General features: G+C 38.3%; 1 protein-coding gene and 1 long non-coding RNA gene across 5 annotated transcripts in view; one reads left to right on the top strand and one right to left on the bottom strand.

The window, feature by feature from the left end:
• The window catches only part of pde4ba (phosphodiesterase 4B, cAMP-specific a), a 176379-nt gene that overhangs the window by 104750 nt on the left and 48702 nt on the right, over positions 1-22927 (top strand). For all 3 annotated transcript variants that reach the window (XM_056377788.1, XM_056377790.1, XM_056377791.1), the window contains 4 exons: positions 9312-9506; positions 10902-10938; positions 11245-11315; positions 13803-13855. In XM_056377788.1, coding sequence (XP_056233763.1) covers positions 9312-9506; positions 10902-10938; positions 11245-11315; positions 13803-13855 — 356 coding nt within the window. The remainder of the gene's footprint in view (positions 1-9311; positions 9507-10901; positions 10939-11244; positions 11316-13802; positions 13856-22927) is intronic.
• Positions 1-22927, bottom strand: part of LOC130170491 (uncharacterized) — an 86942-nt gene that overhangs the window by 4773 nt on the left and 59242 nt on the right. The window contains exon 4 of one of the 2 annotated variants that reach the window (XR_008828004.1): positions 9371-9504. The exons of the other annotated variant lie outside the window; for it this stretch is intronic. This is a non-coding gene — a long non-coding RNA (uncharacterized LOC130170491). Of the gene's footprint in view, positions 1-9370; positions 9505-22927 lie in introns of those variants that run through there. 2 annotated transcript variants of the gene reach the window in all.

A 22927-nucleotide genomic window follows, 5' to 3' on the forward strand; every position in this document is an offset into this window, starting at 1 on the left:
CAAACCCTCTCGTCAGAGTGAATGAATGAAAGTAAATGCAGTACTTACCTGGATGTAAGCGATTGCTAATAACTGAGAGTAGTAATGGTTGCTTTACTGAAAAAATAGATAAATAAAAGCACATCTCTGGTTTTGATCGTTTCGTAGTGATGTAATCAGTTTCCAGAGTGATGTATTTGGATGGTGTGGCAATTGAGTTTTACTGCTGACATCATCACATGCATCATCTGAAGTAGCCTAGAGCAGGAGTTGTGCACCTTTTTAAACAAGTTAGTCACAAAGAGAAACAGATGTGTTGCAGACTAGATTTTGGAACCAAGCTTAGGTTTGATGTTACGGTCCGTGTTTTTCAATGATGACATGATTGACTTTCAATATTTTGATTTCTTCTTTCTACAAGTCCACATATTTGGAAATGTCTACTTCAGAATGTGTGTGTTGACGTAAGCTCGGGTAATTGGATATATTTTTAGATATTTCAGCTGCAGATTCATGTAGGGAAATGTTACTGCAGTCTTTGGGAAATCAAATACAGCTTCTATTTATGTCCGGTCTGATGGGATCGCAAAATCGGTTCATCAATCCTTCTGGGGCATTTCGGAGCTCTGGCACATTTCACTAAGCTGGCTGGTCTGACAGAAGCTTCTTTTTAGGATCTACTGTCTGGTCCAGGCATCTGTTGTTTCTTCTTCAGACATTTGTAAGGATTGTTGCAAAACATTTGTCTCCAATCCACTTATACAAGAAGTTGTACTCATAATGTAATGGAACAGATGGTTTTTATCTATGATCATTCATGCCACAATATTGTTAACATTAGTAGAATTCCTTCATTAGTAACATAACAAAATCCAATTCAAGTATGCATCAAAGAAATAATGTTTAAACCTTGGCTTACACAAAGACAAACAGGAGGTGTTACCATGGCACCTCTGTTTGCACAGCCTGACAGACAAATGGTCACTGGTTTCCCCTTCAGCATAACACACAGGAAGGAAGAGATTAATTCAAAGTATAAGAATGCTTTCTCTCCATGTCTGCGCACTCTGTAGCTCTCTCATTTAGGAAGCACAAGCATCTGTTTCTTCTTAACAGACCTTTTTGTATTGACCAGTATTTAAATGTAGAATGATGCAGCAGTTAAAGTAAAAGAAAGAAATTCCAGTAAGGATGGATGGATGGATGGATTAATCAAAATAGATCTACAGGGGTACAATTTCACCCCACATGATTAAATTTAAATTGTTTCCTGTCATGTTATAGAGTATTTACACTTTATTTAAAACTCAGAGTAGTGCCATCTGAGTTTTAAAATACTAAATAAGTTTACCAAACTAATAGTCATACAACTGTCCAATGCTACCACTACGAAACTGAGCGTTGGACGTTTGACTCGTGTCATATTTAAGTCTCAGAAAAAAGAGCCTCAGGCTTGACTTATTTAAGCCCAGAGTCCCTAAAGATTTGACTTCAAGTCTCATGTTTATCTTGTAAAATTTTAGATCGGCTACATGAAAAATAAATGACACAACATCAGGCAGCTTTCGCATTATAAAACACCTTGAATATTTAATTTGTAAGATTATGCTTTGTAAGAACTTGGTCTCAGCTGTGTACAAAACAATATTAAACGCATTTTCAGCATTCAACAGATATGAAAAACTGATGTTTAACTTGTAATGACTTGACCTGGACTCGACCTCAAGGACCAGACACTCGACTTGCACTTATCTTAATTGAGACCTGAAATGGACTCCATACTGTCCTATTTCATATCAGATTAGGCTCCATTTGAGAATCCTTTACCTCACTGTGTGCAAACATCTTCTCTCTATACACTTATATCAACACACAGGATACTGAGTTGTCCCACTGTATCAGTAAATGAGAGTCAGTCTTAGTAAGTGTTGTCTGTCAAACATGAAACAACACCATTGTCTCACAGCTGGGAAGTGGAGTCATTTCCCAGGAAAAAAAGCATTGAATATTTGTCACAATTATTTCCATCCATCCTCACTATCTTCATTTGTGTCATCCACATTTTTTGTTATTCTTGGCTATTTCACCACAGCAGCAGCCACCGCCTTGCCCTGATTTCCCTGAATTTCTAATGAAGACTTACTGTAAAAAATAAAAAGTGTGTGTCACAGAGTCTGACCCATAATGATTTTTTTTGGGTGGTGGTGGTGACATGCAGCAAAGGGCTGCAGGTCAGATTCAAACCCATGGCCGCTGACGCACTCTACCATGTGAGCTCCCGAGGCGCCCCGTCTGTCCCCTGATGTTAAATTTAGATATAACTACAACAGGTGTAAAGTACAGTTTATGTCTCTGGTAATCAGTATGTATTTAGCACAAAGTTTTACACAAAGTGAGTTGTCTATCAGTTATCTTTAAGGACAGGATGTTTTTTTTTAAAACCATTTTCTTAAAACCAAATTTATAGTCTTCAAAGCACTTGATTTCTTGGCTTCTCGTTTCATTTCTGACCTGCTGACTCGGTACCAGCCAGTCAGACCTCTCAACTAATCAGGTGCTCTTTCTGTCTGTACCTAGAATATTATCCAGAGTTGGTGAGGCTTTTTTTAGTCACTTAGTTGTGCTCTCTGAATCAAAAAGCCCGATCAATTGAAATCAGTCTCATTTTCAAAAGTAAACTGAGAATGTCTCTTTTTTCCTCAGGCTTATGATTAGTTACTGTATGCATAGGAGTAAGGTTGCATCCTTTATAGATGATTTATAAACCACTGACAAGCTCAACCCCTCCGGTGTAATGTCCAGTAGCCTTTTTAAAGAAGGAGGCAGGTAATCAGTGTCTGACTGAAAAATGCCAACCAAAGTTGTTTTTCACAGCCTGGAAATTTAAAGGTTGTTCTCATTAAATGGTCCACTGTTCTTGTCGACAGTTCATAACTGATCGTTAAGGCATAAGTAAAATAATTTATCAACGATTAAAAAAGCCATTAGTTACAACTTATAAACCTTTTTTAAAGGGTGCAAAATTGCCTTGAATTATTAGCTGTCATTTGTATGTGCTTGCGGTGCGTTCTTTTCCTTCATTTTTGCGAGTGGTCATTTGAACCATTTATTGATATTGATGATTGCATCTTGTTATTGGTTGTGTTGTGTTTTTCTTTTAAATCTATTTTTAATTTGCTTTGGTCTGGAATTTGCTGTCATTATTGTTTGAGAAATGTTTCACTTTGACATTTTTTAGTTTATGGACTTTGGCAAGATTAGCGACACGGCAGAAGCTTAAGGGGATCCAATCCAAAAAAAAACAATAAACACATAAATACAGAGAGAACTTCTCTTCTCTCTGTTACTAAATTTGTCTTCCTTCCTGCTTATCCATCACTCAGTCAGTCTGCTCATCAGTCAGACAGATGCAGCTGGATCATGGGAAAGTAAAGTCATTTCAACCTAGCAGTGATTCTGGGGTCAGAGCGTGCACTTCCTGACTGCTTTTGTGATTAACCCTGTCTAGTTATGATCACAGCTAGCTGGAAATTCTATCTATTATCGAGGGTTTCTCAGGAATCGGCGTTCCCTGTAGTTGGTCAAAGATGATTTATTACCATCATGTTACAAAATAAATTATAAACACACATGTGCGTCATACAATCTGGTGACGCTTTGATCCTTTTCAACTTTCATTCACACATTGTCAGATTCCTTAAAGTCAACCTAGTTTGACTGATTATTCCCCCTCTACCATGTAAGCTCATGATTACAATAAAGTATTTGGCCCATGGTTGTTTTGATCTCTCTGTAGTTTGGATATACAATTGATAGTTTCACCTCGTCTCTGAGGACAAGGCCCTGCATCTGCTTTGCAGAACAAGGGCTTGGAGTTTGCCTTTTTGCATTTGTATATGTTTACAAATATTATATATCTATAAAGAGATGCTGGAGCAAAGAGGAACGCATGAGTGAATGGCATCAGCAAGAATGGTTTCCCAGACAAAGGCGCTAATCCACTAAACCACCAGGACACCCCGTTTCATACTGAGGGGTCTTTGTTCCCAAGGTCTGTCATTGTATTGTTATTTGAAGGGTAAATTCTTGGATATCCCTTCTTTGTCCTGTTAAGCAGACCAGTGTAAAAACACAGCCATAAAATGTATGTGCTAATTTTCTGCCTTTCAGTAATTACAGGAGACAACAATTACATAGCAGCTAGATAACTCTGTTTCTGTTTCATTTAGTCAATACAATACAACAATATTATCAAAGCTCAGAGGTCTACTGTAACTTCTCAAACTACCAAGCCAGAAGGTGGACTCAGGAGCTTAGATTATTTTGTTACATACTGTATATTGCTCCAAAAGGTCAAGAATGAACTACCAAAATCAAATTGTTAGACGTATTCAGTTATTTCAGACTACCTGGGAACTAAACACTCACATCAGTCACCCAGACAGTCACAAGAGAATCATAAGATGATGGTGCTTAAGGTTCATGTCAGGTCAGTTTAGAAACAGCTGCTTTCCAGTCAGTTATTAGGATTCTTGCTTGCTGTTGGGGGTGTTACAACTATTTCAATCAATCGCATATTTTGTGTTTGCATATGAGCAATAATTTGTGAAAACCATTCACACATGTTTTTAAACTGTTTTTTTCCCTATGGCTTCCCTTCCTTCAAGGCAGCATTGCTGTATTTATTTAACTGAGCTCAACAGAGTGACTTAGATGTTCATTCTTCAGTTTTGTAGTCAATGTAAATGAGACCCTTGTTTGATGAAATGTTTTTTCAAAAAGATAAGTAAATAAAGAAAATCAATCTTAGTCCCATTGGCCCATATTCAAGGCACCCACTTTGGGAGCCACTGCTGTGGTTTATTTTACGGCTTTGAAACAGTTCATTTATCAGTTTTTCTTTTAGTTGTTATTTATCAAGCAAAAATTCCAGTTGCTGCAGCTTCTCAATCAGATTTTGCTGCTTTTCTGAGTTTTGTATATTTGTAAACTAAATATCTTTTGCGTTTTGGACTGTTCGTTCTTTGAAGGTGTTGCCTTTGTTACACAGAAATTTTGAGGCATTTTCCCTTTTTTTCTGATACTTTATACACCTAATTTTTTTACACCTTAACCGGTTAGTTTAAAAAAAAAAGAAAAGATTAATCAGATTAATCAATTATGACAATGGTCAGTGGTCTTAGTCCTAGTAACTGTGAGTGGGCTAAACTAACTGATCACAACCTTACTGTAAAATCAAATTATATTAGATAATATCTAGTCTAGGTTTTCTAATTGCAAAAAAAAAACAAACAATGGTGGGTAATGCCTCAGCTTCAGCATGAAGCTATTCTCATTCTCATACTTGGACATCTCATAGAGTTTTATAGCTTATATAACACACCAGCCATTACCGTCTCTGTTGAGGGTGGAGGGCTGTGACGTACCTCTCTCTCTCTATATTCAGCTTCTCTTCACAGCATAAAGCTGCGTCATAACACCTGAACCCCAGCTGTTACCTTCTTATGAGACTCACATGACTGTAAAGACTCTCTCATGAGGATGCGACTCAGCTCATGGCCAGCGAGGAGCCGGTGCATTGATTTACCATGTGCTTATGACTTTGAGTTTGAGCCTCGCTTTTAAACGTAGTATTATATCAAACAATTTCTCTCCCCCATTTTCTCAGTCTCTTCCCACTGCAAGTTCGTTCTTTCAGAGCAGTTTTGTCGATAAACACAGACAATGGGTCTTTGCTGTCTTTATTGGCTAGATGGGTCTTGGAGGCTTTTCTTGGCCCTGACAAAATTTCATTTATTTCAGTTTCTACAAAGTTAATGTGAAGATTTCTATCTTTTGTATAAGGTAAAAGAAAGAGTGGACAGTTGCGAGATGTGTGTGTTGTGGTTGACTAGACTCGCCTGCGCTGGCTCCAGAATTAGTCTCTACACGTGATCAGAACAAAGTGCACTGGATTGACCTGAGGGCAGAAGTAGTCAAGCATTCAATGCATGGTGCATAGTGCGGGCATGCATGTGCATGTACGTATGAAGCATAAACAGGCTTTCTTTCTTTGCTTTTTTTTCATTTCAGTGCATTGCTGTGGCATGTTTAGGAAGAGAAAAACATCAACAGGAAATTAAGCAGAGAAAATGCTTCACACTAATTTATGTACCACGTCATAATTCTCAGGAAAAAGGAGAGATCTCTCCCATTCCCCTTCATCTGGCAGCAACAGCAGCCTTTCCTGTGCTCGTCATGCCATTGAGTGCATTTATAATGCTTGTTTTTCTGTGTATTGTTACTGACCCGTTCATGATGCTTTCTTTTTCTTTATTTTCACTGTTTTCCATTGATACCACATCATGATTCAACATAATAATAGTTTGTTTCATCACATGCCACCAAATGTGGGCCTCAGACGATATTGACTTTGCAGTGTATACATTTAAATAAACAAGTGCCTTTTGTGGTATCTGAATTTGAGTCATGTTTTAGCTGAAATGTCATTTTACGCTGGTTCAGGACTCTGCAGTGAGACTTTAAGTGAGACTTGGAGTCTTGGATCTTCAGAGCAATAGAAGCCAAAAACTGTTGTACTCTAACTTGCTTTATTTGGATTCAATTTTTGTGGTCTGTCCACTTTGAGGTCTTTATTTCCTATTAAGTTTCCCTTCTGTAAAGCTATTTGTATCTATCACAAACAAATACACTTGCCATAAAAGGATAAAAAACGTATTCCCACCCATTCAGTCCTAAATTTCATACAATTAGTTAAAAGAATCATTGGAATTAATGAGCTGATGCATGTGGAGTAAATATATAAAATGTACATAAATCAACTTTTCATCATTTTCATTTGGTTTCATTCCACTTTTTATTTCAAGTTTTCACCAAAGTAAAAGCCTGTTTTAATGCACTTCGTCATCATGATCATAATATAAGAAGAATAGTTTTGTGGCTGCAGCTTGTTCCAGAGAACTTGTCCACATTATAGGTCTATCCTTTGGAAAATCCTCTTGCATAGATGAACTAATGCATTTTCCATTTCAGATTTCATTATGATAAACAGAGGAGGAGCAGAGTAGACACAGTGATAAACACACAGTGTAGGTGAACACACAGCTCCAAAAAAGGTTTCAGGATTTTCAGTTAATATTATCTGTTTTATTTGGGTTTTTCTTTTTTGTTTTGTTTTGTTTTTTTCTTCTGCTGAAGTTTGTCGTGTAACCAGCACCCCTTCTGCTGGTGTGTATTTACTATACAGTCGGCTCAGTGATGGCAGAACAAAGCCGTGAAAGAGACTGACTCACAGTAATTCAAACTTCAGTGGAAAATGCTAAAAATAAATAAATAAATGTCACACACACTGTTTACTTGGAAAGTGGCGTCTGGAAAGATTTACCACAGCCAGAAAAATGAAAACGATCTTGGTTGATGATGCCGCTCTCTCCTATTCTCCTCCTCAATTATGATGAGTTAATGAGATCCTCCTTCCCTCATTCCTCCACTGTCTCCTCATGAACATGGGAGCCTCAGTCTCACTAATCTCCATCAGTGAATGAACACTGTGCACTTAAACAGGTCACTCTGCCCTCCCTTCCCTGGTCATGTCAACTCGATGCATGTGTGTGGGTGTGTGTGTGTGTGTGTGCGTGCATCTCCTGTGCATAATTACTACTACCTACTGCTGGTCCATAAATCATTGCACAGCTTAGGTTCAAAATACCAGTATGTTACCAGTGTGATGAAGAACCAGTATTGGGTTGACTGGTTTGGGATAACCAGCTGTTCCCAGGGTTAAAACTAAATATGGCGAATCTGCCTTTATCCATTATGCTGCTCAAATCTGGAACAAAATGCCAGAAGATCTGAGACCAGAGATAGTGCTGAACAACTTTAAGTCTAAACTTAAGACCTATCTTTTTACAGTCAAATTTAACTAGTTATAATTATGTATTATTTTATTTATTTTTTGTCATTAGTGTTTTGTTTTGTTTTTTTTTTTTTGTTTTGTTTTGTTTTTTTCTTCTGCTGAAGTTTGTCGTGTAACCAGCACCCCTTCTGCTGGTGTGTATTTACTATACAGTCGGCTCAGTGATGGCAGAACAAAGCCGTGAAAGAGACTGACTCACAGTAATTCAAACTTCAGTGGAAAATGCTAAAAATAAATAAATAAATGTCACACACACTGTTTACTTGGAAAGTGGCGTCTGGAAAGATTTACCACAGCCAGAAAAATGAAAACGATCTTGGTTGATGATGCCGCTCTCTCCTATTCTCCTCCTCAATTATGATGAGTTAATGAGATCCTCCTTCCCTCATTCCTCCACTGTCTCCTCATGAACATGGGAGCCTCAGTCTCACTAATCTCCATCAGTGAATGAACACTGTGCACTTAAACAGGTCACTCTGCCCTCCCTTCCCTGGTCATGTCAACTCGATGCATGTGTGTGGGTGTGTGTGTGTGTGTGTGCGTGCATCTCCTGTGCATAATTACTACTACCTACTGCTGGTCCATAAATCATTGCACAGCTTAGGTTCAAAATACCAGTATGTTACCAGTGTGATGAAGAACCAGTATTGGGTTGACTGGTTTGGGATAACCAGCTGTTCCCAGGGTTAAAACTAAATATGGCGAATCTGCCTTTATCCATTATGCTGCTCAAATCTGGAACAAAATGCCAGAAGATCTGAGACCAGAGATAGTGCTGAACAACTTTAAGTCTAAACTTAAGACCTATCTTTTTACAGTCAAATTTAACTAGTTATAATTATGTATTATTTTATTTATTTTTTGTCATTAGTGTTTTGTTTTTGTTTTTTTTGTTTTGTTTTTTTTTTTACAGCCTTTTATTCTGTGTACTCTGTAAAGCACTCTGGGTTGCCACTGGTATGAAATGTGCTATACATAGAAATTTACCCTGCAGTAATTATGTGTGACAGTTTTTGGCTGCTGCTTATCTCTTAAGGGAGATTTTGATAGTAGTGGAAGGAGTTCTCTTCTCTTCCTAAAATGTTATCACAATAAAGAGTTGGATAGATTTCTGTGTTTATATTTTTTTAAAGGTCAGAGTAGGAGTTTTTAATGGAAAAAGGCTCCTGCTGAAAAGCAGATAAAAGAGAGATAAATGCAATGATTGAGATTATTCTCAAAGTTTAATTTAGTCACATTTAATTCTAATGCTACCAGAAAAGCTTCAGTTGGTTGCCTTGAATCTGAAAATCAGCTCCAATGTGTCTGGAAATGAACTTATTTCTCTCTGTTTTGTTTTTTTGCTCTATGCCTCACATGCCTGAAATGAACCTGCAAAGAGAGAAATCTTAGACAACATATGTTTTTCTGTTTTCAGTTTTGATGTGGAGAATGGCCCATCTGCCAGCTGCAGCCCTCTGGACCCCCAGGCCTCCCCCGGCTCTGGTCTGGTCCTCCACACTAACTTCCCGGGTCATAACCAGCGGCGAGAGTCCTTCCTCTACCGCTCTGACAGTGACTATGACCTGTCACCCAAGTCCATGTCACGAAACTCCTCCATCGCCTCTGAACTGTAAGTAGAGACACATGGAAATAAGCACAGCAAGCACGCATATCACAGGTGTGTACCTGCCAGAGTTTGGCAGGTACACAATGATTGCACGTAAGATGGCAGGAGGATCTGTGTTTCCACATTTCTAGGAAGATGAACATTCCAGATTAATGTGCATAGATAGAAATTTGCATATAGTCAGGTCACCTTCAAGTATTTTCAGGATTATTGACAACACCCCAATTTTATACTGTGTTTATAGTATAAAATGAGTTGTGGACAATTCAGCCTCCTTTTCTCGGATGCATATATTTGATCACTAATTTACTCACTCACTCACCTGTGAATCAATAGATTGACTGAGAGGCACATTAAAAGCAGTAATGACCATATGGGTGAAAGTAGTCTCAAAATATATTATGTAAATATATTTCTGACAATATACACATATATTTATTTAGACATAAGTAAAATGATCAATATGATGCTCATTGCAATTTAGCTTCTTCCATTGTTATCCATATATCAGGCAAAAACTTAACTTTAACTTATTTTGTAAGTTTATAGTAAAAAGTTTCTTGTAATCATGAGTTTAAAACAACACAATTGTGTAGTTCAATAACATGATATGATCATATATATTAAGATATGATTGCAAGACCACTATTCCCTGGGGTACAATAAAAATGAAAGTTGAAATTGAAAGGCTGTAAAGACAAATAACTAAATTAAATAAATAACTGAATTAGTGCTTACCTTAATTAAGATTAAATTCAATTCAAGTTGAATAAAGCTAGAATTCAAAGGTAATACTTTTGTCAGAATTAATAGCTCTTAACTTATATTAGTGGCTGTTTGCCAAATAATGATCACTGACTGCAGACCACAGTTCGCTTGCTCTTTTATTTCCCAGTGACGTGCATCACACAATGTACAGCAAACTGCTATGAAGGCTATTTCTGCACTACTGCTCTGCCCCCCAGTGGAAGATCTGGTGAAGATACAATGGGGGTTGGGTAAAGGAGTTCCTCCGTGACCACTATATGATTTCAGACGTCACATATGATTTGAAACCCACAGCAGAGTAACTCCGTATTTTTGCCCTGTTGCAGTTTACAAAAATAGGTTACTCTTGGAGCTAAGTGCCTCACAAGGTTACATCCCATTGGAACAGGAGACTCCTGTTTTTGACCCATGGCCATCCTCCCATACTCCTTTCCCTCAGTTAATTATAGTAATGAAACTGGCCAGGTCACAGCCCTCATTTCTTATTGTTGTTACTTAACATTTTTCCTGTTTACCATGAGCACAGTGGCAGAAAGCACTTAGCATATAAGATGTATGCAACAGCAGTACCTGATATTTGGTGTCTCTTTGTGTGTGTGTGTGTGTGTGTGTGTGTGTGTGTGTTTTCAGACATGGTGATGACCTGATCGTAACGCCTTTTGCTCAGGTAATGATCTTACTGCCTGTAATCCGTCTGATATAATCACTAATTCTTCGCAAGCAATGCGACCTGTTAGAGAGACACTGAACAACACAGATTAAACAAATATAAAAGTATCGGTGTCCAAAGCACAAAGGAGTATGCAACTATAAATATATAATTTTATAATGATTAACTCTATATGATAGTGGTGCTACAACCAACCTCAAGCAAAACGAAAATTAAATGACATTGTTAATAAAAGATATAAAGGATTTTAAATAAATATGCTTCAAAAGATCCTAATAATGATCTGTTCCTCTGCCTTTCTAGGTTCTGGCAAGCCTTCGAAGTGTCAGGAATAACTTCACTGTGCTGACAAATGTCCAGTGTGCCTCCAGCAAGTAAGTGCTACTGAATCGAGACCAGCAAACAAAAATTTTTTATGTGGCATTGTTTCCTTCATTAGCTCCTTCTGTGATCTGCTTTGAGTTTGCATTTGATGTAGTTTGCAACTTTACAGACTCTGACAGCTTAGGAAAATACTTCTGGCAGATTCAGAGGAGCCAGTTGATGATAAAATATGAGATTTGTATGGTATCACAAGCCATAATGGGGACTTCAAAGTCACACTGGAGACCACTTAGACACTTTAGGGAGTCATCTCTTGGGATTTCCTTGTGGCAGAGCGCTAAAGGACAAATAACTCTTGTATATATAATAAATCTTGTTGAAGTGGAAATACATCAAACTCCTCAGCTTCTCCAAAATATTTTTACCTCCTCATGGCTTTTAAATCACAAAGAAAAAGTGGTGGCATATCTATGGTTAGGGTAGCATAGTAATCGGACTGCAGGTCCATCATTTCACCACAAGGTGGAGGCATTGAGCTTTAAATAGACTGAAACCACAGCTGTTTTCCACCACTAACAGCTGAGCAGCTAAAGTAGTCCAGCACACACAGCACCAACACAGCACATGCCTTGTACAATTGCACCTCAACACACACACACACACACACACACACACAAACACACACAGAGACAGATATAAAATGCAGATTTCTTTTAGTGGAGTTTTTAAAGCATTTCCAAGTGGTGATGCCAAGATAAAATGGCTCTACTTTTAGAGCCATCGCTTCCTCTTCTGTCTATTGAAAAATTAAAGAGTAATTTCTCTCTGTACATCACTCAATCAGTCAAAATGCTCCATAATTAATTGATCTGTTGTGGTGAAGCACACACACACGTACACACGCACACCTACAACTACTCACACAGAGGAAATGCCTCATTGGTAAATATTTATTGTTCCCACTGCTTTGATTCTGCACTCCCAAAGTGGCCACTGCATCATTTGTCTTGCAATTATTATGAAATATATTTGGGGAAAAAATGAAAACGCTTGTAATGACACAAACCTCTGTTTCACAGAAAACCTAATACTAGTACATGATTGCTGCTCTGACACTTTATCTGCAACCAAATTGTAGCCCAGGAGTGCAGCGGTCACAGCATTGAGTAATAAATCCATGCACGATTAAAGGCGTATTGTACTGTACTGTACTGTATTGTCAGTAGTCAGCATGCTATGTGTCTTCAAATGCAATGAGACCAACTCAAGAATGTACACCGTATAGTTGCTGTACAAGTTACTCTACACACACATACACACACACACACACACACACACACACACACACACACTCACATACACACATATTTCTGGGCTGAGAATAAAACCTTCATGAAAATCACTTTATTGTATGTTTATCAGTGGTTTGCAGTCACTTCCAGAGTAGGGCTTTTTTTTACACTAGTGTGGTCTTTAGTTCTTCACCTTCACCATCATACTTTCCAGTGAAAGTGAGACTGCAGATACACTTGAAATTCGTATTTAGGCCACCTTTCTCTCTATTATTCACTGTGAAGGCTTATGTATGTGTGTGAGCGTATCACTTGCTAAAGATACTGAGGGGACGGTTTGTTTACAGGCACTGTGCAAATGATAGTAATTTAGTATTTCAGTCAAGACACTCACGTTGAAGTCTTAATCATTTATCACAACAATGACACACATTTCGGTTGAATTCAATCACTGTGGCTTTTCTCATGTGATGCTCTGGAACCATTGACGCAGACTGGCCCTGAGCCAGTCACAAAGCTCCATCAGAGGCGCAGATACACAAACATTTAGAGACCTTATGTTTAAAGAAACATTTATGTACAATTAAATGCAAATGCAAGAAGAAGCTGGGGAGTTGGATGGAGTTAAATGGCTGAAAGCAGTGAGGATGCAGATCTCAGTATTAGTGTATGCAGGTGGAATGAGCACCAAAAGTTTAAAATGACTACCTAGTGTTAAGATAGGACTTCTTTGATTGGAGGATACATGTAAGATGTGACAAGGAAACATCTTCTGTGCTTCCCTAAACTAGCACAAGACTACATTACAATAAATATAGCACTAAATGTAAACTACATGTTGGATCTCTTTTCAAAAAACTGTCACAACGTGATTTCAGTGATGCCAGTCGTGATCCATTTTAAAGAAAGGTTTGATGTTTTTGGAAATACACTTATTCGCTCTTCTGCAGAAGGTTGGAGAAGAAGATCTGCTGCTGGCTGTAGCTTCATGTCCAATGGACAGGAATCAGAGTAGTATCAATCTTTTCATCTCACTCCCTGCAAGAGAGCGAATAAGTGTATTTACTGAAATGTTTAACTATTCACTGACACTTTAAGCTATTAGTTTAATCACCAAGTGAGGAATGTCTTTATGATTTAGGTGAACCAACTCTTCAAAGATGAAAATGATGCTCAATTTTTTTGTAGGGTATTCTTTGTTTGTAACGTTTGCCTTTTTTCTCCATCTTTCTTTCCTTCTTTCAGAAGGTCTCCTGCAGCAACAACTCAGCCTCCAATCACCAGAGTTTGTCTCCCAGGTAAGAGGCTTAGAGGAATGTCCTGCTTTGTGTCTGACTTTTGTAAAGCTCCGTGAAGAACACATCTTGGTTTTTTTCTTACTTATCTGGTTTATATCTGGTTGACACATTCAACTGCCTCCAGTTTCCCTTGCTCTCATTATTCTCTTCTCCCTGCCTCTCTCCACCGTCTCGTCCTTTTCTCATGAACTCGCCTACGTGACGACTTTCACTTTTTGCGCCATCTGTCTCCAGCTCTAATATTGTAGTCCAGACCATTTTGTCATCAAGCTCATTAACCTTGTTCAAACACAATTGAAATGGTAGTTCAGACAAACACTCAGGCACATGCAGACTCACACTCACTCACAGAGTGTGGTCTATTAAAGCTCACTCTAAGATAACAGCAAACCCCCCTTTCTTCTCTCATCGCGTTTCATTTTAAGCACATACGTCTGTGTGTGTGTGTGTGTGTGTGTGTGTGTGTGTGTGTGTGTGTGTGTGTGTGTGTGTGTGTGTGTGCGCGCGCGTGTGTCTGTATAGTACGTGCGTACATTTACACGTATAAGCTGGTAAGAGGCAGTGTGTGAGTATGTGTATGTTACCACTGATGACTTTAAAAGCACTTTACAGTATATGGGAGTGTGTGTGTGTCCCCTTACTCAGCCATGATAAATGTTGTTTTGCATCACCTTTATATGCATTTGAATGCATGTTTACAAATGCATTTTTGTATATCATGCGTATGTGTTTTACATGTGTGTGCATATGTGTGTCGGGGTGTTAATGCCACATCAACTCAACTAGAGTGAGAAAAGTTTTCTTTCTCACATTTAGCCACAAGAAAACTGTGGTGACATTTACTCAAAGAGGAGATTTCAAAAATAACAAATCTTAAAAAGTTTGTCTTTAATATTTGTTTTGTAATTTATTGCGTTAGCCTGATTTTTTTTTTGATTCTTTTATTCTAGTGCACATCTTTGTTGGTTCAGAATATCTTTGTATGTTTATGATTCAAACAAATCAACCAACCATTCAGAATCTGTCCTTTGTAGTGTCACCTCCTGGAAGATTGAAAGTCAGCTGTTAGTTATAGCACATCTCTAGCTGTGGTCACTATGAATTATATCAGTTACTATATATTGTAATTTAATGGTACAAACCAAAATTATAAAAAAAGTGTAACAAGATTTCTCAAGCCGCTCCCACTCAAGTATCCATCTAAAAGTTCTGTGTCCCAAAATCTGTTTTAAAACACTACTTGTGTTTGTGTCTTACATCACTGTGCATGAACAAGCAACGATCAGAACAGAAAGAGAACTTTGTGTTTTTATAGTAAAACTTCATATTAAGACTAAATAACTAAATACTTATGCTAAAGTTTAAGGTAAAATGTGAATAAAGAGGAGTTTGCGCTTTGTACTAAAAAAAGAAAAATTATGGGGAAAAAAAAATTTCATGTCAATGCTTCAACCTCACATCTGTAGGCAGATGTTCCCACACTCTCTAGGCACTGAAAACAGTGACATATGTTGTTGTGTAAAGAGCAGACAGAGATGAGCAACACTGAAACTGAGAACAGAGAGTGTAGTTAACCATCCAATAACCAACATGAAGCCAACACTTGCCAGATATGACATCAAAGAAGGGCTAGTAAAAATGACACCTCAGGCAGTTCAGCAAACACTTCATTGTTTTCTTTTCTTTTTTGTAAAAAAGACAGTTGTGTGTTTTTGTCTAAGAGGCCCATGTAATCATTTTTAACTCAATTACTGCATATGTCTCACACAAGCTTTACTCTGTTTCTCCTCATAGTTATCGCTTTTAAAGACTCCTTTGGTAAAATAAAATCATTTTCATCTCCTGTGATGTCATGTTTTCACACGAACAGTTGACCAAAATCTTGTTGATCATTTGTTTTAGTTTGTGTTAGTCATTAAATCCATGAGTTCATGTTTTTGAAAAGGAAGCGACAAGTTACTTGAAAGTCTGAGTGCATACTGTGTGTGTGTGCGTGTGTCCGTGTGCTCATGTACATTCGTGTGAGTATAAGCATTAGTTAACACAATGATGTGTCCATAGATGGTACTTCAGTGTGTGATGTATTCAAAATTTGCTTTGTGCAATTTTGTAATAGAGGATTGACAAGTGGTATGGTTTGAATGACTGTTTATCGTGGCGTAAATACACCAGTGTGAGTAATGTGAGTGTGTGTGTGTGAGTGTGTGCAGTGGGGAGGTGTTCCTGTGGCTCTGATTGACGTCAGCATGCCTGTATGTGGCTTCCTGTCAGAGCAGATGGACTGAGTTTTAACTTCCTTCTTCAAAACCGCAGCATATCAGGTGCTCTGAGTTTGTGTGTGTGTGTGTGTGTGTGTGTTAGATAGTTTGAGAAAATAAGTGTGTGTATCTTGTAAACCAGCCCCATAACGTGCAATGTGACCTTTCAGTGGAAGGGCAAACAAGGTCGTCACTAAATTATGTGTTCCGATCAACTCTATTTTTGTTGGCAAGTTTAAGTTAGTTTTGACTGCAGAGATGTGCACTCACCATCTCTCTCCCTCTCTTTTTTATTTTTTAATCATTGCAGGACAGAACCCGGCTAGGTAGGACTGACATTAAATTAGTGTATTTAGGCTTACATGCTCTTTAAAGGAATAGGTTGTCATTTTATCTTTTGTTATTATCAACAAACCACTTGAAAAAAACAACAGAACCAACAAGAACTTTATCCTACAAACAAGAATTGTCTGCCACAGCCACAACTACATTACTGCTGTACACAAAACTTTTAAAAACACATGCAAGAGCCAGACTGTTGCATTCTGATTTGATTTGATCTGATCTGTCTATTTGTATTATATTATATTTAATAGGACATATTTTGGTTTTTGGAGGGTTGGTTGGACAAAATCAGCAATCTGAAGATAGAAAGTATTGTGACCAGTATTTTCTGACAAACTTTAGTTATTAGTTAGGAAAGTAATCCCTAATTTAACCTTATGTGGAGTGTGTATAAACAGCATATACATGTGTATATATATATAGGTATGTAATATGAGAGCATTAAGGCACTTGATTTATTATAACATAGCTATGCACTTATAAAGATAAATTATTGACTTTGGTCTCTCTCATGATCTGTCTTTAGGAGATTTGTTGATGATGATAATAATGATAAGAATAATAAGATAAAGTTGCACTAACGTTATCCCTTAAAATGCATTAATAATGTTTTGCATTGGTCTGTACTAACACTAACACTAACAAATTCATTCTAACCCAAAAGTTCTAAGAAAAGTAGAAACATACATGGTAAACCTCACATAACAATGCAGGATGTCTTGTAGCAGGATGTCTTGTTGCAAACTTGATGACAAGTGTGATTACAAAGATTTCACTGGTTAACACCTGCCTACTACACCTCTCAGCTCCTGCAGTCCCACTGTTTTCCCATGATCTCAGGCCACATCCTCCCTGCAGCCTACCTCATGTTCACACAAACGCACCCACACACACGCAGACACACAAACACACCTACTGTACAATCAACATCTGCCTCTGTTTCTCTCTCTGCCGCCACTCTTCTCTTTTACTCTTATTCATTTCAGCTTTCTTTTCATCCCCCCCAAGTCTTTATTTTTCCTTTTGATTCATGTTTTTTTTTCTCTCTCTCTCTCTCTCTCTCTCTCTCTCTCTCTCTTTCTCTCTCTCTCTTTATCAGAGCAGTAGGGGGGAGGGCAGGAAGTATGAGGCAGGAAGAGAAGATCAGATTGTTCCTGTTTTGCTGTCTCTAAACTGTTGTAACTTGACGGAAGCCAGGAGAAACTGTGTGTGTGTGTGTGTGTGTGTGTGTGTGTGTGTGTGTGTGTGTGTGTGTGGTGTGTGTGTGTTAGTGTGTGTGTGTGTTGGTGTGTATGAATGTCTGTGTCAGCCCACAAGAGAAAAATAGGATGCAGTGAGACAAAGGCCTATTGTCTGTGCCCACTCACTTCACAAACATGCACATGCTGACACAATGATATAATACGTAAATACCTACAGCACTGAACAATCACTCTGCATTACACACAGGTGAACCTGTTTCACCCTCTCTCAGGGCACACAATTAATTCTTCTAATTCCTTGTACCGACAGATAAATGAGCTAAAGCCAAAACTGCATATCTTTCATATTGTGAATGCCATTCATGAAATAAATCAAACGAATGTGAAGTCATGAGACGCAGACAGGTGCACTTCCTCTGAGTGAAATGCGTGCTCTGCTAACAACAACTCCAAAGGCACAAAACAATCTGTCAGTAGTCTGGTACCGTTTTACAAGTTATATAACAATATGACGTATAAGATGTTAGATTTATATTATGTATAATATTGACTGATTAATATACATACTACCTGTCTACTACTACCTACATTTTTTTTGTGCTTTTGCAATGCCAAGATCTCTCAGTTAGATCTCCTACGATTAATGATTTAATCAACCAGATGGTTGACAGACAATCAATCTGCAGTTATTTTGAAAATCAAATAATCACGTCAGTCATTTTTTCAAGCAAAAATACCAAATACTTTCTGCTTTCTGCTTTTAAAACGTGGGGATCTGATGCTTTTCTTTGTCATAAGTGACAGTAAATGGAAAATTGGCCCATGAATGATATTTTATAGACCAAATGATTAATCCAGAGAATAACTATCAGATTAATCCATAAATTGTTATTTGTTGCAGCCATACTCTTATTATATGAATGTAAAGTGATGCTCAGTGCGGCCGAGATGGGAATATTTCAGTTCTCAGTGCCATCCTGATATCCTGCTGTATAAGATGCAGACTTACCTCCCTGCTTCAGTTCAACCAATGTTTTGAAATTGTTTAAATTTTTGCACTCGTTTTTTATTTTTCTTCTATTTTGTATTTCCATGACGTATCCATGTGCTTTGTGTTTTTATCTTGTGTTGTGTTTCACTGCCGTGCAGCCTACTGCCCCCCAACCTGCTTGAACGATTGGTTTGGCAGAAGTGGCACAGTCACTGTTTGATAGCAAAATCCAATTTAAACAGAGTTCAAATTGGAAAAGTATGTATCGCATGAGAACAGAAATCGCAAACAGACTTTTTGTAACATTGGGGTTTAGCAACACCAGATTCCCCCAAATAACTGGAACATACAAAGGCTTGGATGGGAATTTATAATGACAAACGTCTGGGAGACGAGTATTGTGTTAAGTTTTAATTTAAGAATGCTAGCATAGTGAATAATGGGAAAAGCCCCATAAACCATCCATCCGCTGTATGTTGTTAATTTAACTTTTACTAGCACAGACAGAGACGAGTATATGTATAAATGATGTGCCTTTTCAAGGAATGCTGCACCTTTGTTCAACTAGTTTACACCGCACGTCATTCCTGCAGGCTGTTATTGTGTTTTATTAAAATCTGAAAATTAGGTTGGGGAAACTGCACCACAACTTTTAAAGGCCACTAACTCTGTGTGTGTGTGTGTGTGTGTGTGTGTGTGTGTGTGTGTGTGTGTGTGTGTGTGTGTGTGTGTGTGTGTGTGTGTGTGTGTGCGTGCATTGAGGTATGTTATGCAACCTGTATCAACTGTTAGTGTGTCAGGTCCCACCCATAACCTTATTCTATTCAGTGGTGAGTGGAAATATCCACAGAGCCGCGCATGCTCTTAATTATATCTCAATCAGCACCTCATGTATTAACGTATCACTGTCACAGAGTACACACTGATGTTGTCTCGGCTATGTGTTGAAACTTCTTTCTTAAGTGTTAGTGTTATGCTTGAGTTGTTGCGTCCAGTGCCACAGGGTACAGAACCCTTTGGCATGCTGGGTAGGAAAACTACTGTCCGACACTTTATTCTGTTCTCACAGGATAAATGTGGAGATGGTGCAGATAATCTCGATCAGATAAAGCTATAGATAATGCGAACTTGATCAACATATCCTGTAAGACTGTCTGCTAAAGACATGTTTGACTTGATATGCTTATCAAGTCAAACAGTTTGTGGCAGTGCTGTGTGCATATTTTCAGACTTTATTACCATTTGGTTCTCAGATTTTGCCTTCTTTCGCCACTGCAGTTATTGAGCGTAATAATGAAAACTATAAAGGAGGCTCATTGTTTTTACAGAGAGATCATCACGTCACAGTCACAAACAGGTTAGTGAGGTCTACTCGCACATGTGTCAAAAATTTCCACATCATGGAGAGCCACTGACCCAAAGCAGCTGTTTTGTGTTGTGGTGTCATAACAGAGCCAGGAAATATTCTGTCCCATTTCTACAGCATTTAGCTATGAGAACCCCACAAAGGTATGACCTGACTTCCTGGTGAAGTCGACCTCTGTGATGAAAGGCTGTCATACAGGATATATGTGAGGCAAAGGGCTCATAAACTCTCCTGACCTTTTTCACATACACACTGTGTCTGTGCGTATGTGTTTGGCTGTGTGGTAGTGTGGAAAGGTGTCAACGAGTTGGCTTTTTAAATCCCATTGTGCCTTTCCATTGTGTAGGTGTTTTCGTATGAGGCGAACAGGCCCCCCATGACATTTTCCCGAGAAGAAACCCTACATGGTTTTTCAAAGCTGGGAGCTGGTGTTTGGTCAACACTAAACAATAAGTGTGTGTTAACTGTATAGGTGAAAGGCGTTTGGATGATGTGGAGCTGTTATGCAATAGGGTAAAACAACACTGCACATACATTTGCTGTATATGGTCTGGTGCACATGTAAGCACAAGGCTTAATCTGCTGGACAGTACAGTCTTTCCATCATCCCTCTGTTTGTCTTAGTCTGCCCAGGAAATTCATACGGAGCTAGCTCGGTCTTAGGTTAAAGCGTTGTTATAACAACACAGTAGTGGATAAAGATAGTGCTGCTCTTGTATTTGGTAATAAAAGCTTTGAAAGTTTTACAGATTAACACTGTTGGAAATGATTCATTAATTTTCAATTGTGTGCTTAATTTCATATTTTACTCACGTTTAAAATCTTGTACTGTGTCACATCCTACAGATTTGGTGGTGAAATGTGTCCTAATGTGGTGTCATGACTCTAGAGTTCACAACCTCAACCAGGTTTCTGTTCAGATTCAGTGTCTTTTATCCATCAGGATCCTCGAGTAATCCTGTAAGATCTGGTTTTAGTGATCTGTGAAGAACCAGATCATAAATTGAAACACAAATGGCTTAATTTTTCATGAGCTGCAAACCCACTATATTGAATCTTGCCTTTATAAGTGCAACTATCCAAACGTTCTGGGCTGCAGTCTCTTGCAGACCAGGAAAAATGATCTCCATGCTTTCATCAAGTCACGGAAACATATAAGACACATAAGATTTGTTTCATCTCAGCCCGTCTCTGTGGCAGCAGGGATTCAAAGATCAGAGCAAAGGGCAATGAATAAAGAGTATCTCATCAATCTCTTTATGAATGTTATTTAATAAAGGCCTTAGACAACCCTGCACTCCCCACTCCAAACAGTGGCCCACTGCGTGAAGGAATGTACTGAGGAGGTCACAGAGAGGAGGACAAGAGAGACAGAACAGGAGGAGGGATGAAAGGAGGAGATGAGGAGTGATGAGGTGAGAGGGCAGGAGTGATAAAGGTTGCCTTTAGAAGAGAGGGAGAATAAGCAAGAAGGTACCAGAGAAGATATGATGCAGACAAAACAGGAAAGATGGCCGGAGATGAGGAGCACCAGGATCTTAGCAAAAAAAAAAAAAACAACAAAAAAAATTCTCTTTGATATTCAAAACTTCTCACAAAGCTGTCATTAGTGTTCAGTTCATCAGGTCACCCAGCAAACCAAAGTGACACGCTAACCTACGTGAGTCGCTATTTGCTGAATAAAACACTTGTCTGCCAGTGAAGCTAGTTTTAGCTATAAACCCTTCACTGTGTTCAGTCTGTAGTGGAGAAAGCCACTGATTAGGACGTAAAAGCCTTCATTCTATTTTTATATGTGCATGTTCTGAATAACAACAAATGTTTGGTTTTCTAATATTTTCTTTTCCTTTGTGGAGGGGTTTTTGGTTTGGGGCAATTCAAACTTAAATTGGAACATTTTTGGACAGAGTTTGCTTCAGTGGCTTTAGAAACTGAATAAAAGATGCTTTACCCTCAACAGTCTGCGCAGTGAAAAGCTCAACTTATGAGTGTCAGTTTTGTTTTGAAGTTGGTGTGAATGCAGAGGTAATGATGGTTTACTTTGAAACAAACCCGGGCTGTCTGTTACAACTAAACACACAACACTTTTACAAATACATACAGACACACAAAATCATTATAAAAAAATCATAATTTTCCAAAACAATTTTTTCCCCAATTGGGGACACAGCTTTTGTCCTTTGGGACAAGCCGTCTCCAATTAACTGTTCTTTAGTCTATTACAGACAAACACATACACACAAACACACACAGACGCTCTGTGTATGCAGTCTTTTTTTTTCTTTTTTTTCTCTACCCGGATCTCATAATAGGTTGTCATGTGACACCCTCAACTAAATCCAGAGGCTCCAGTATCAATAACTCCTCCACAGCAGTGCACCTGTCTGGGGCTTCTCACTGACGCAGCCCCTGACTCCAAATAGAGAAGAATATCTGCCAGGGTGACCACTGTGCATGTGTTTGCATGCACATTGGGGTGAAAGGCTTGTGACACCAGGATGGAAAACCTTCGTTTTAGGGTTTAGGGTGATGATGTTAATTTAAGATAAATTCCAAGACCACATCAGTTATAAAGTTAGTCTGTGAAGATCCGACTGATTGATTGTTTGTTTGTTGATCAATACGCATATCAAGGCCTGTCTTGAGTCTTGGAGTCTCCTATAAATGCTTACAAGAGACACTTTCTGACATTAAGTGTGTTGTTTATTTGTTAAATATGAGCTAGGTCTATTTATTAGCATTATTTATGGTATAATAAATTACACTGCATTACTGTAATTTGGCTATATCACCCATCAGTGAACATTGGACAACCGTGGAGCTGCCATCTGGAAGCTAAATAAATAGATTTTCTAGGATAGGATTCATAGGAATTTACTATCGCTGTTATTTGGACCTGTTTTTTTTTTT

Source organism: Seriola aureovittata, chromosome 6 (genome assembly GCF_021018895.1).
Source record: "Seriola aureovittata isolate HTS-2021-v1 ecotype China chromosome 6, ASM2101889v1, whole genome shotgun sequence".
Classification (NCBI taxonomy): domain Eukaryota; kingdom Metazoa; phylum Chordata; class Actinopteri; order Carangiformes; family Carangidae; genus Seriola; species Seriola aureovittata.